The sequence below is a fragment of the Limulus polyphemus genome, unplaced genomic scaffold (genome assembly GCF_000517525.1).
Source record: "Limulus polyphemus unplaced genomic scaffold, Limulus_polyphemus-2.1.2 Scaffold671, whole genome shotgun sequence".
Classification (NCBI taxonomy): Eukaryota; Metazoa; Arthropoda; class Merostomata; order Xiphosura; family Limulidae; genus Limulus; species Limulus polyphemus.
Genome location: NW_013666281.1, coordinates 48,727 through 61,903, shown reverse-complemented (window position 1 = coordinate 61,903; position 13,177 = coordinate 48,727). Strand labels below are relative to the sequence as shown.

The 13,177-nt window shown below is 29.9% G+C and overlaps 1 protein-coding gene across 2 annotated transcripts in view; it reads left to right on the top strand.

Moving 5' to 3' along the window:
• LOC106459865 (rhophilin-2-B-like) overlaps positions 1 to 11,058 on the top strand; it is a 94,800-nt gene extending 83,742 nt beyond the window's left edge. For both annotated transcript variants that reach the window (XM_013919536.2, XM_022386424.1), the window contains exons 11-15: positions 1,131 to 1,244; positions 3,763 to 3,957; positions 7,272 to 7,348; positions 7,719 to 7,868; positions 8,776 to 11,058. In XM_013919536.2, the coding sequence (XP_013774990.1) occupies positions 1,131 to 1,244; positions 3,763 to 3,957; positions 7,272 to 7,348; positions 7,719 to 7,868; positions 8,776 to 9,147 (908 nt within the window). In that variant the 3' untranslated portion in view covers positions 9,148 to 11,058. The remainder of the gene's footprint in view (positions 1 to 1,130; positions 1,245 to 3,762; positions 3,958 to 7,271; positions 7,349 to 7,718; positions 7,869 to 8,775) is intronic.
• The last annotated feature ends 2,119 nt before the right edge of the window (positions 11,059 to 13,177 follow it).

Genomic DNA, 13,177 nt, shown 5'->3' with positions numbered 1-13,177 from the left:
ATCCAAGCAGTGTGCTGTTGCTAGTGGTAAGGGCAAATAGGACTTTAGGTTGTATCTATAGAAATATTGAATACAAGTCTAAATAAATTATTATTTCATTGTACAGGTCACTTTTTAGGCCACATTTGGAATATTGTGTTCAGTCTTGGGCTCCTTACCTTAGGAAGAACATTGAATTGTTGGAAAGGGATCAGAGAAGGGTTACTAGAATGGTGCCTGGGATGGAGGGGTTGTCATATGATGAGAGGCTGAAAACTCTCAAATTGTTTTCTCTTGAAAAAAGAAGAGTTAGGGAGGTGTTTAAGATTGTAAAGAGAATTGATAGTGTTGATGCATCATTTTTTTTTTTCATATTTAACAGTGAGAATAGTAGGACTAGGGAACACAAATATAAATTTTGGGAAGGTAGGAGTCATCTTCAGCTGAGAGTTTTATTTTTTCTAACCAGGTGGTTAGCCTTTGGATGTTGTAGAGTCAGTAAATTTAAGTGAGTTTAAGAAAAAGCTTGATAAGTATATGAATGATAAGGTCTGGATTTAAGATCTTTGTTTTAATTATTTTAATTTAGTTTAGAGGATGGAACAGCTGAGATGAACCAATAGGTCCCATGTTGTCTCAAAACATCATGTTATGTTAAATTGAACCTGCTAAATGCAGTCACTTTATTTGTTGTGTCTGCAAGTATTAAAATGATCACAAAAAATATTGCAGAAGTTAATAAATTATAACAATTTCATCTATTAAGTAATGCATTGAAATTCACTAAAGTTATACATTTTCTTAAACAATCGTTTGATTATATTTAAAGTCATACATTGTAACTCTGTATGTTAATCTTTTGCATTGCACTGAAGTTAATATTACCGCTTGATAAGTTGTGAAATTACCAATGGTTTTGTAGTATTGTCCCAACTGAGTCTTCTGTAGCATTAACAATTTGTCACAAAATTAGCATATTATATTTGAAGTAATTGTTATTACTATTTGTTATACAATTTCAATAATAATTTTCAAAAAATTAGTAAGTCAATAAAGAAACTCATAAAATGAATTAGTATTTCATTTCTGTATTATTTGAAAGTATCATTATGTACACAGTTATAATGAATGCAACTGTGTGACCTTTCTAGGAGAACTTAATGAATCTGTGAAACAGATGTTGGAAATGATACATCTAGAAGACAAAAACAAAACTTGTATTGGAATAAACATTCCTCAAAATACAGTTGAGAGACAGCAGTTGGGTAAGTTTTTAGTTTAAATAAAATGGTATACGAGGCCCATTCCTATGTATATTTGGATAATTCCTTTGATTTCTTACACCAATCGTATCTAATATTCACAAAAGATAAATACTGAAACAATTAAATATGCTTAAATTTTTATTTAGGTATAACAGACTTTTTATTTCAAAAGCTTTCTAATCATATGTACCACTTATGTCTCCTGTCTTCCAACAAGTTTCTTATCAACAATATGCATATGAAGTATTGGCACAAGAAATGCTATTGTGGAGTTTTATTGCATTTTGGTGTTTTGGCCATTGTTACTACTTATTCAATTGTTTCGTAAAAATAAAAATTTAAGATTTCATGAAAATTGTTTTATTTAGATCAAGCTCTTAATATATTGTTAGTTTGTTTCATTTTGAACCTTGTGTCACAGTTATTGGCTTATTATCAAACATGACAGCAAGTTGAAACAGCAAATTTTCTATACGTGTAGTTATTATGCTAATCACAGACGTATTTAAAGTTACCTTGGCTTCATGTAACCCCTACGTCACAGGCAGGTCAAAGTGCACATGTCGGGACTTTTTAGAGATTTACATTCAAAATTTTATAAAACTACTTTATTATCATGGTATATGAATAAACTTGGCATCAAAATGTAATTAATAATCAAATTTTGATATTATAAGTTTTAAGTTCTTAATTTTATAAGAAAATATTTGAAAAATTCTCAATCTCCTCTAGTATGAGAATTGTGATATTTGCTCTTTAGGTCTTCCCTCTTCTCTAATTTATTTACTGCCTCTCTGAAAAGTACTGAATTTAATGTAAGTTACTCATTATAATATAGTTATTACTCAGGCAGGGCATAATTTTTATAGTCTTCAATCTTATTTGTTTATGGAGCCATAAAACTATAAAGTCAGACCCACTTGTTGTCATGCCATCTTGTCACATCCTCTATTTCACAAATTGCCAATAGCTCTCTCTGATGTTTAGTACGATATTATTTATAACCAATAGAAAGTCAAAGTTTTAATCTATCAATTGACATATTGTATTACATTGTTTTCTGTAAAGAGAATTGTCTTTTTTGCTTCCAGTTCAAACTTTATTCTCACGGAAAGCACATCAATGAGCTTAAATGAATTTTTAACAGCTCTTATTTCATAATTAGAAAGCTAGAAAAATTATGATAGTTATAGGACATTGTCTGCTTTTACTTGTTATTATTCTGTGTTCTTAGAAGCATTATTTAATTAAATAAAAAGTTATTTATCCTAGTAATACCATTTGTATAAAAAACAAAACAAAAACCCAGATAACTATTATATTTCTTGTTTTTCATGTATATTCTTTATTTATTCTTATATAAAAGTAACTAAAATGTAAAAATTAGAAACTAATTAGATTTGATTATGTAAGATATATATAAAAAAATATTCACGAGGTATGCTCAAGAGTAGCTTGTACATTATGTAATTAGATAGTGTAATGTGAGCTACATGTTTGCTAAGTGATTTACAACTTGTGTGGCAGAATTATTAGTTAGACATGGTTCAAAGGACAATAAAATATAGGTAGAAACAGATGTATACTGTTATGAGTTTAAAGCTATTTAGGATAAACAAATATATTTCCTGTTACAATTTGAAGTCATTCTACAAATTAAAAAAAGAAAGTTTAAATTTATTTTGGATGTTTATATGGTGGTTACAAAGTCGGTCAAATTGACCGACTTTGTATGTAGTTACGATAGAGAAAATAACATAAAATGTAAAATTTTAGTGAAAAAACGTTGGAAATGTATTTAGGAGGTTTCAGAGATTACAAAAATGCAATTGGTCAATTTTCAGATGAAAATAAATTTTAATTTGAACATGAAAATCACTTTGCACTCAGAGCAGTCAACACTTTTGACTTCTTATATTCACATCCCCCAGCGGGACAGTGGTAAGTCTTCAAATTTATAATGCTCAAATCAGGGGTTTGATTCCCCTTGGTGGACACAGCAGATAGCACAGTGTGGCTTTGCTATAAGAAAATGCACACACACACACACACACACACACACACACACACACACACACACACACACACACACACACACACACACACACACACATCATATATTCACAGAGAAAAGTTTAGTAAAAATACTGTATTAAAAATTTGGATTTTTTGTCTACAAAAGACTTGTAATGTTTACAGAATTATTGCAAAATTTTGTGAAGATACACCAAACATTTTAGAAGTTATAGTATGGAAATTCTAAAGGGCAATTTGGGGTCATGAACTTGGCCAACTTGACTGAGCCTATAGTGAGAAAATTAATATCTACCTTCAGGCTTTATTTGGTTTATGATTTATTTCCAGTAATAACTATTATTTGTGTTACAAGGAATTTGGTTATCTGAAAGTTTAGATACTCAGACTTCAGAATAGACAAAAAAATAAGTCAGCTGTTCAAATGTTTATTAAATGGTTTGCATTTCAGGCTTATTAAATAAAATATCTTTCATAACTTTAGGCAAAGCCCATTTAAGAGAAGCTCTCCTTCTTCATGAAGAAGCACTTAGACTACATCGAATGTGTCGGCAGTTGAGACAGGTTGACAACCTGAAAATTCGTTTAAGAATTGACCATGACACTTCTCTTAATAGATATGCAGACACTGAAGAAGAAGATGATTTCCAAGAGGTTTTAGATCCTCCTAAAGTTCATCGTAAGTAAGAACAGTTCTGTCAGGTTTTATAATGCTGGGATTCTTTGCAGTACACAATCCACTTGTTTTAAAATAATATATTTAAAACAAGTTAAACATGTTTATAAAAATTCGTTACTATACTGGTTATCACAGTTGTATCGAGAGCTTTAATTGTGTGTATTTAGTTTTAAATTTTCTGGTGGTAAGCAGTTAAGCAGGTCAATGACAGGATCATACTGGCATTGACATTAAGGAGCTTGTTTGTCATGTTGACATGGCACCACAATGTGGAAAAATATAATATTCAAGAGACCTTGTGGTCAAGAACAATGTAGTATGATAACAAGAAAATAAGTTAATCTTGTGCACAAAGCAACTGCAATTTTCCAATAAAAGAAAAATATGAAAAAAGAAAATTACAAAGGCAAGTTTTGGAGGAAATAGACAGTAAGATCAACACCCCCAAGAACTAGACCTAACAAAATAAGTTACAGAAGGTAAGTGAAAAATTAGTTGAAAGCTTGCAGGTCATGAAAGAACAATGAGATAAAATAGAACAAGATACATGTGGCCAAGCAATCAGTTATCAATGACAGAAAGAAATAAGCAATTAACAATATCTAACTTTGACAGTATTTTAAAATGACAGAATCAACTTCCTGGAAAGCTATAGTAAAATGATTAACATAATATACAGCTGTTGTTGCAGAGGCCAGTTTGTTTGTAGATATCTGTGCTTGAATTCCTGCAGCATCACCAAATGTACTGATAGACAGGCAGGGTGTAATTTAAGTAAAACATCTTAAAACAACTAAATCTATACCTCAAATGAAGCAGCAAAAAGATTTAAACACTATGCTCATCTATTGCACTATCAGAAACAAGTTCAGTCAAAAAGAGTTATAACTAACCCTACCAGATTCAATGACAGTTACCCATAATGCAAGATCAGCTGTGTGACTTTGAGATTTGGACATAGCGTTCACATTAAAGAAATGCAACGTGATGAAAACTTCTGTGAACACACAATCTTTAGTACTTTAGATTTTTAAGCTGCCTTCCTTGTGATTGGTTAACTGACCTTGATGAATAGAAATAAAAGGATCATTCAAGTTGCAATAAAAAATTAAAAAACAAAGGATGCTGAAAACAAACCATGAAAGAGTTTCAAATTGATAAACAAATTGACCACTGTAGTGTAGTACCTCACTGTTTCTATAATGACAAATGATATTGTCAGTGTTTAGAATTTTGGACTTTGTTACATAGATACAGTATTTTTAATTTTAAGTTTTGTAGTGTATTCAAAGTTTTTAAAATGATTGTGTTGTTTTTTCCATTATAGTGTTTTGTGGAATTCTATATTTGTATGAAATATTTTATGTTTATACTTGTATTGATAAGTAACTATTAATATTTTTTTAAATTTTGTTCTATAGTCTTACTTTTCTTTCAGTTATTGTTTTAAAGTGAATATGATAATACTTCTTATATAAACCTTCTATCGGGTTTTGTTTATATTGTAAAATCATTATGTTGTAGATTTTATCATCAACTAAGTTCAAGATGTTGAATTATGATATGAAATTATTCTAATCACCTTGAATATATTTTCAAAAAGTGTATCCAATGTTAAATTCTTATCATAACAACACAAAGATGTTTATACAAGCAAAAAAAACTATTTTTCCAAACACTTTAGAAATATAAAATGTATTTTTGAAATCATAATTGAATATCAGTAATGTTTTTATTTTTTAATTAAAAACATCCAGTTAACTAAAGAGGAAATTCTATTGTCTCAACTAGACAAACATTACTCAAATTAAAAACATCACTGACTGTAGTTGTTATTGAACATAATATATTTCAGTGACTGCTTTCACAATATGAGTATTTTGAAATAATGTGAATATTTTGTAAATGTCAAAGAAAAGTGTTTTACTAAGCTTTTGTCTTCATGAAATTCAATTACAAAGTAACATTTTTTCCGGATTGGTTAGACTGTAGTTAAACAGTGCTGTTTTTATTGTGAGAATTTTTTAAGGTCTCATATTGGAAAATTATAAAATCTAAATGCCAAAAACAAATTTTTAAAATTTCTTTAAAGGAAAGGTTAATAGTGGTCAATGTTTTAGCCAAATGACCTAAATTGGGTCTTGGTGAGAATACAAAAATTGTATAGAAAGATGTTGAATTAAGGATTTTGCTTTTGAGATTTTCATTCTGCTATGAATTGAGCTAGTGTACTGTTTTTCTTGAAGTAGTTATAAAGTGACTGTACTTGCTGAAGATGTCTATTGGGGCATAAATAGACAAAAAAACAAAAGAATTTAACCCTCAAATTAAAGACTTTATTTTTTGTATGATGCTTACTACTAGTGATATAAACATATTTCGTCATATTGAGTAATTTTATTCTTTACCTGTTATACCACTTATTGTAAAGAACTGGCCAAAATATTTAGTTTCAATGTAAAATTCATCAATGTCAGCACTAATTATATGGAGTAATTGCAATATTGATGGTATTTTTGTTTTAAACATTTTTGCTCACCAACAAATACACTGGTCCATAAACAATTTAATGCATAATAGTTTGAAAAAAAATGTTTAGAAACCCAATGAATCCATTTGTACTTTAGGATAAAAGTATCTGTTATCTTGTGACTAAAATTAATAGGTTTTAGTTAAAAATTGTTTATACACATATGGACATGCATAAATATAACTTAAAAATAGCATTGGACCTGTTGGTCTATCTAGGCCATCCCATCCACTAAACTAAACTTCAAATTGACTTTTAGATCATGTTAAAGTTTTTTATTAACATTGGCATGTGAAACTAAAAACTCATTTTCAAAAATGTTTTCAGGATTTTTATCTTTAATCAGTTACTTTAATATGAATTTTAAATTATAAAATGACTGGAACTTTGCAACAATTAAGTATTATAAAATCACACACAACTTGGACAAAAAATTATTCATCAGTGTAATGTCCTATTAACATTCAGAGTTTTGATTTATTCTTAAAGATAAGCATTATCTCATGTTTTTGTTTGTTTGTAACCCTAATATATTGCATTGATATTTCTAGATTTTTATTGAAAGATTTAATATTCTCTTTTCTAGTTTGATTATAAATGAATCAGTTATGAATTAAGTAAGTAGTTGGAGAGTATTATACTGTGTGTACTTATTCAACTTCCTACAAACTTTATCACTACTCCAGAATTTATACTTTATATAAACTCGCAATGTATTTGAATATGTATACTTAATGAATTATCTTACTGAACACTAACATTACAAGATAAATCTTTATTTTAGCATCTACAAAGTACCAGCTAACATTGACTCCTCCAGACTTCTCACAGTGTAAAGTTCAGGATTTGTTTCATGATCTGGTAATGTTTTTGTTTCAATTGTTTAGTTCTCCCTTTTTTAATGATTTTGGTTTTGTACCTTTGAAGTATCTGTTTATGATTTGCTAGTAAGGAATATAAAATTGTAAACAATTTATGTTGTGCATATGGTAGTCCAGAAACCATATTAATAGTTAATAATTAACATATAATTTATTTGGAGTATACAATAATTTTAAGGATGAAGTTAGGTTATATCTGAGGAAGGGAAAGTTGAGAGTGGGTGATAGCTTAGTTGGCATCTACCTAGTTAGCAGTGTTTATGATTCGATTTCTATCCAATCTCAGTTTTTACATCTTCTGAAAAATTTGTAGTTTGATAGAAATGTAAACTTAAGTTTTCCTCATTAAGGGACCAATTGGCATTTTTTCTGCACGTCATCATTGGACAGCTCCTCGAACTATTCATCTTGAGCGAGAAAATGAGGAAAGTTTTGGGTTCAGTGTCAGGGGGGATTGTCCAGTCATCATTGCTGGAACTGAAGCTGGAAGTCTATCTAAGGTAGAACAGAAATTTTCTTAACAGTACTTGAACTTAACACTTACGAAGGAAGTTGTGTCATTTCCATATATTACTGAGTGTTACCATATCTATTAAAGTGATCAAGTCAGTCTTTCTTTGAATAACTAAGATTGAACCAGGAATTAGCATAACTTAGATATTCTGGTCAAGTTACTTACTTCTTTAAGAAATTTATGTCAAGAATTAAATGTTGATGTAGAAGTTTGGGTGAAGTTGTTTTCTTTTGATAATTAAGACTAACTTAAAAATTAAGTAACATGACCTATTAAGTTTACTCAATATCCATTCTTTCTGGAGCTTATGAATACTACACACACATTATTATGATGATAATACAAGATCATGTTTTAATAAAAATTGGAAATATTTTACTATATATCAAAAGCATGAGATTAAGACTTTTGAATTCCTGTTCAGAAATTAAACAAATTTCTTTAAGTAATTCTTTAAGTTATTTAAATTTAAATTTTTGAGTTAACTTGGTAAATAAATAGATTAAAAATAATCTAGAACTGTTGGTCTAGTAAATTTAAAACCCCACCAGCTCCAAGAGTCCATTCTTACAAAACTCAAGGTTTGACTGACATCTTTGTTTTTATACATCTTTCTGTCGTGTGTAAAGGCAACTTGTGAAAGTTGGTTGCATGAAAGAGGAATGTCACTTTTAACAAGTAGTAACGTTTATACTTGTAATCATTTCTGTAGTAGCTTTATGAGGTCAATTAATTCCTGTTCAGTGGTGTTGAAAACAACATTAAGCACATGAATTCACTCAATGATTTTGGTTATCTTGAAAGCTAATCAGTGCATGTTTAGATGAATTTTTGTTAGTTGTACCTCCTGCCAAACAGAATGTTTAGGAACCTTTGTTTTTTAAACACCACAGATGGCAGGCCTGAAAGAAGGAGATTTTTTAGTTGCTATTGGTGAGACAGATACTAAATGGTGTAGCCATGATGAAGTAGTTTCACTGATTCAAGCTGCAGGAAATAATCTAATATTAAAGGTAGTTACCCCCATGGATCACAACTATCTTCATCCCAAGAATAGTCCATCAGTGAGCCCAACATCAACAACATCCAGCAGTTCTGGGGTTAGCTCTGCTTCCAGTCAGTATCAGAGCTCTCTAGGGAGTGAGTTTAGTGGGAAGGGCAAAGACAACCACAAGAGGCTCACTTGGAATATCTTTCGTCGGGGAAGATCTAAAGAACGAGAACGTCAAAGTAGTGCTTATGATCCAAACATTCTTTTATGTTAAAAAATAAACTGCAAGAAACTCAGTGTCAAGAAAGTGCAATTTTGATTTTTTTTTCAGACTACTTCAGGTTCTGTTAATGAATTGTGTACTGTATATCTTAGCATGCTTAAAAAAATTTAAAAATGAACTACTAAATATTTACTGGAATCTAGCTTAATTGAAAGAAATCATTATTAATATTATTATTAGGCAATTTAGGGTTAAAACCTAAAGGATTTGATAGTTTTTGACATTTTGTTGGTAGTGACAAATACAGATGTAGAAGTGTAAATGTTGCAGTTAGAACTAGCATCAAATGTGAACTTGCCTAATGTACACACTTAAAACATATCTGTATGAATATGCATTATGTATGGTGGTTTATCTAGTATTATTGTAACTTTTGTAAGCAGTAATCTTGTGTGGCTAGTACAAATGTGATTTAATTACTGAGGATTTCATTGAGTTTGTTAGCACTCAAATCAGTCATCAAACTTTATAATAAGATAGGTTGTTGTTTTTTCTAGTAATAAATGATAAAATTTTTACCATTAGTATTTTATTCCATATTCCTTCTCTATATTTAGCAGTTTTATTTGTGCTTTTTTTTTTGTCAAACTTTCTAAGAGCTTGGGACATACAATTTAGATTGGACATGTTTAAGTGGTTTATATTGTGAAGGTAAAAACTATAGTTGTCTAGGTAGCTTTATAAAACAATACTATTAACAACTACTTGTGAGTATAAATTAAAATCATATTTGTTATGTACAGAACATGAGTGAAACATGCATACAACAAATGTTATTTTCATTTGTTGCTCACAACTAGCTGTTATTTTGTTGATAACTTAAGAAAAGGCACGAGATTCTTCTTTTTTAATTTTACAGTATAATGTATAGTAAAAATAAGAGGTGTGGTGTTTTGTGATGCTTAGTTACAAAAAGAATATAATAAAACTGACTAATATATACAAGTGAAAGAATACTAACTGATATGTGATTTTACATCCTATATTTTTTTAATTTAAAGTTTTGCTTTTTCTTTGGAAAAGTTAAAATGTCAGAATGTTTTTTCTTTCTTCCTTTTTCTTGAGACTCGGAAAGTTGCATAGCTTGACAGAAATACCGATATTTACCTTAAATGAATATTTAAATAGCAATAGTGTTTATAACTTGATTAATAGAGCCACTGAGCTCTGAAGTAGACTAAAAGTATAGAAGTTTCTGAAGACGTTTATTATCTTTGGGCACCTCACCAGTTTAATTTTAGACTAATTACTGAATGTGACAAATATTGTAGAAAAACTAAATATCATTTTAGTATTATTATAACTAAAGTAAGAATTGTATGTGAGGTTTGCTAGTTAGCAAGGAAAGGATTTCATGAATAATGTTCTTTGTGCTATATATTACACTATCAGCAAATTTGTTACAGTATGCAAGTAAAAGTAGAGCCATGAAAAATGAATCTCATATAAGGAGTAATGTTTTTATTTTTCATGCATCTTGGTTGTAAAACTGTAGCATTTGCAACTAGAATTGTAACTATTGTGAATATATTATGAAGGATATAAATGTAGGAATTGGTATTTTTAACATTAATTTTACACTTATGTTAAAATATTTTGCTTCAAGTGCCATGGTTTTTGTGTTGGTGTTTTCAAACATATAAATAATGTACATTTGTGTATATACAAACTAAATCTTGCTAGCTGGAGCATAAGTATGTGTAAAGTTTTAATTGTTTAAACATACTTTACTGAGATTAAGAACCGTTTAAAATACTGGGAGGTGTCAATGTAATAAGAAAACTTTGATTTCATATTTACTAATTCTATCAGAAAGGAATATGAAAAGCTAATCCATATTAATTTCTTTATGCTGTACTTCTTTTTTTGTGTGTGTACAAAACTAATGTGTATTTTTTTCACAGTTGGTCTTTTAATTTGTACAATAAATAAGTCAGATTATAAATGGTTAATATTCTTTGGAATTTAAAGTTTCTTTTATCATATCTTTGTTGAATTATGTTGCACAACCATTGTATAGAAGAACATTTTCTAGAGATTGTTTGATTGTTGCAAACTATGAGTTACAACTTTCAAGATGGAAAGTTGCTTTTTTATCTTACTTTTTCACTAGGGGGAAAGCTTGTGCTTTGTGCATGAATCGTTTTTTTTTTGGGGGGGGGTTGTGGTATTTTGTACTTAAATTCACAAAGTGCTGTATATTTAAAATAATTTAAACAGTTAAGTAACCTGCCTAGACTACTCTCATAAGAAGTAAGGTGCATAAGAGTTTTGAACGAACCTAATGGCCATGTGGAGCATTTCAGTGACAGCAAGGTTAATCTTATTCCTGGCAGGATGCCCGCCACTCCAACTGACAGTAGTACAGCAACTACTCACAGTGGACTTCATTCTTAATGGGCATTTCAAGTTAGTTTCTGGTCATTATTGATTTCAACTAGTGATTGGGCATGACATTGCTGGTTAGTAACCACTTTCTAGGCCTATAGAAATCACCTCACTCTGCTGCTGTCTCAGAATGTTTAGATAGCTTTTCACTATGTTGACCAATTTTGTTAGTTAATCTTTTCCACAAGTTGATGGTAACTCTGGAAGAATGAATTGGATCTGCACCTTTGGCTTAAATTTTACTATAAGAAATTCGTCATCATGGCACCATAATTTTAACTTAATAGTTTAGTCTGTGGTATTTTCTAAAACAGGATGTTCTAGCAATTTGTATGCCATGCTTGAATGAATCAAAGCTCATTCTAGTTATTTACAAAAAAAAATTGTACAATCATGTGGTCATCATAATGATATTTTACTAATAAAGAATACATCACTTTGAACTCAACCTAAAGAATTTATATCTTCTGAAGTCTAACTTGTATAAGTTTTTGAGAGATCTGTAAACTATGTTAATAATGTGTCCCTTTTTACAACAATGCATAACAGTTTGCATAAGTCTCAAGGACCCCCTTATGCAACACTTTCGCTTAAATGACCAGCCATACCAGGTCAAAGACCTCTAAAGCTTGGACGTAGCCACCACTAATTTAGAACTATTGGCAAAAGTGCAGACAACAGATACCAGAAGCTGCAATCTTTGGGGATGTTTTTAACTAAATAGCAGGATTGGCTGTCACAGTGATAGCATCCCAGCAGCTGAGAGAGCCACACTTTAAATTTGTTATAGATATGTATTTTGCAAGTCCTAGAGTTCATTAAGCACTGGGCTTTCATTGTAATTTCAAAGTAAAATAGATTTTCCATTATGCATTTGTATCCCTGTTTAAAGTTTGTCACAATTACAAATAACCTTGTAAATAATTACAGTCTTGGAAGATGACCAAAACTGTAATGTGTTTAACTTACATATCACCTACTTTATAATATCACAGCATATTTCATAAACAAAAATTTTTAAGGTCTATTGTGAGCTTTTTCATTTCACTTAGAAACTTTACACCCTATCTAGGATAATTTTTTCTCTATATATATATAATTTGCTGATGCATCACACTTGCATTAGCCCTGACCAAGAATGCCAGCCTAAGCCAAGGTCAGATTAAAGTTATTCACAGCTGGGTACATTTCTTCATCTGTGGAAAGTCTAGCTTATAGAACAGCTAACCTGTATATAAGTTATCTAAATCTAGATGAATAAAGATGTTTTCATTTTCCAACTCATGAGAGGACTGCAGATTCTTATGTATTAGAATTTCAAATGGTCAGAAGCCGAGTTGACTGATAAATTTAAATTTAGTAGTTCAATTGTATTTAAATAAATGCCGATATATAGTCAGTTTGTCATATTTGCCATCAAGATTGATACACAGTTTTCTTTTTTAACACAAATACGTTTTAATATACACAAAACAATACAATTTACAGTAACAATTATTACAAATAGTTATCACAAATAAAGATTAATAAAAAAAGTTTCACAAACTTACAGACAATATAAAATCGTCTTTCTAGTTTGCAACTCCCTTGATATATACACCTGGAAAAAAGTTAAGCACCCCCAAATATTTTT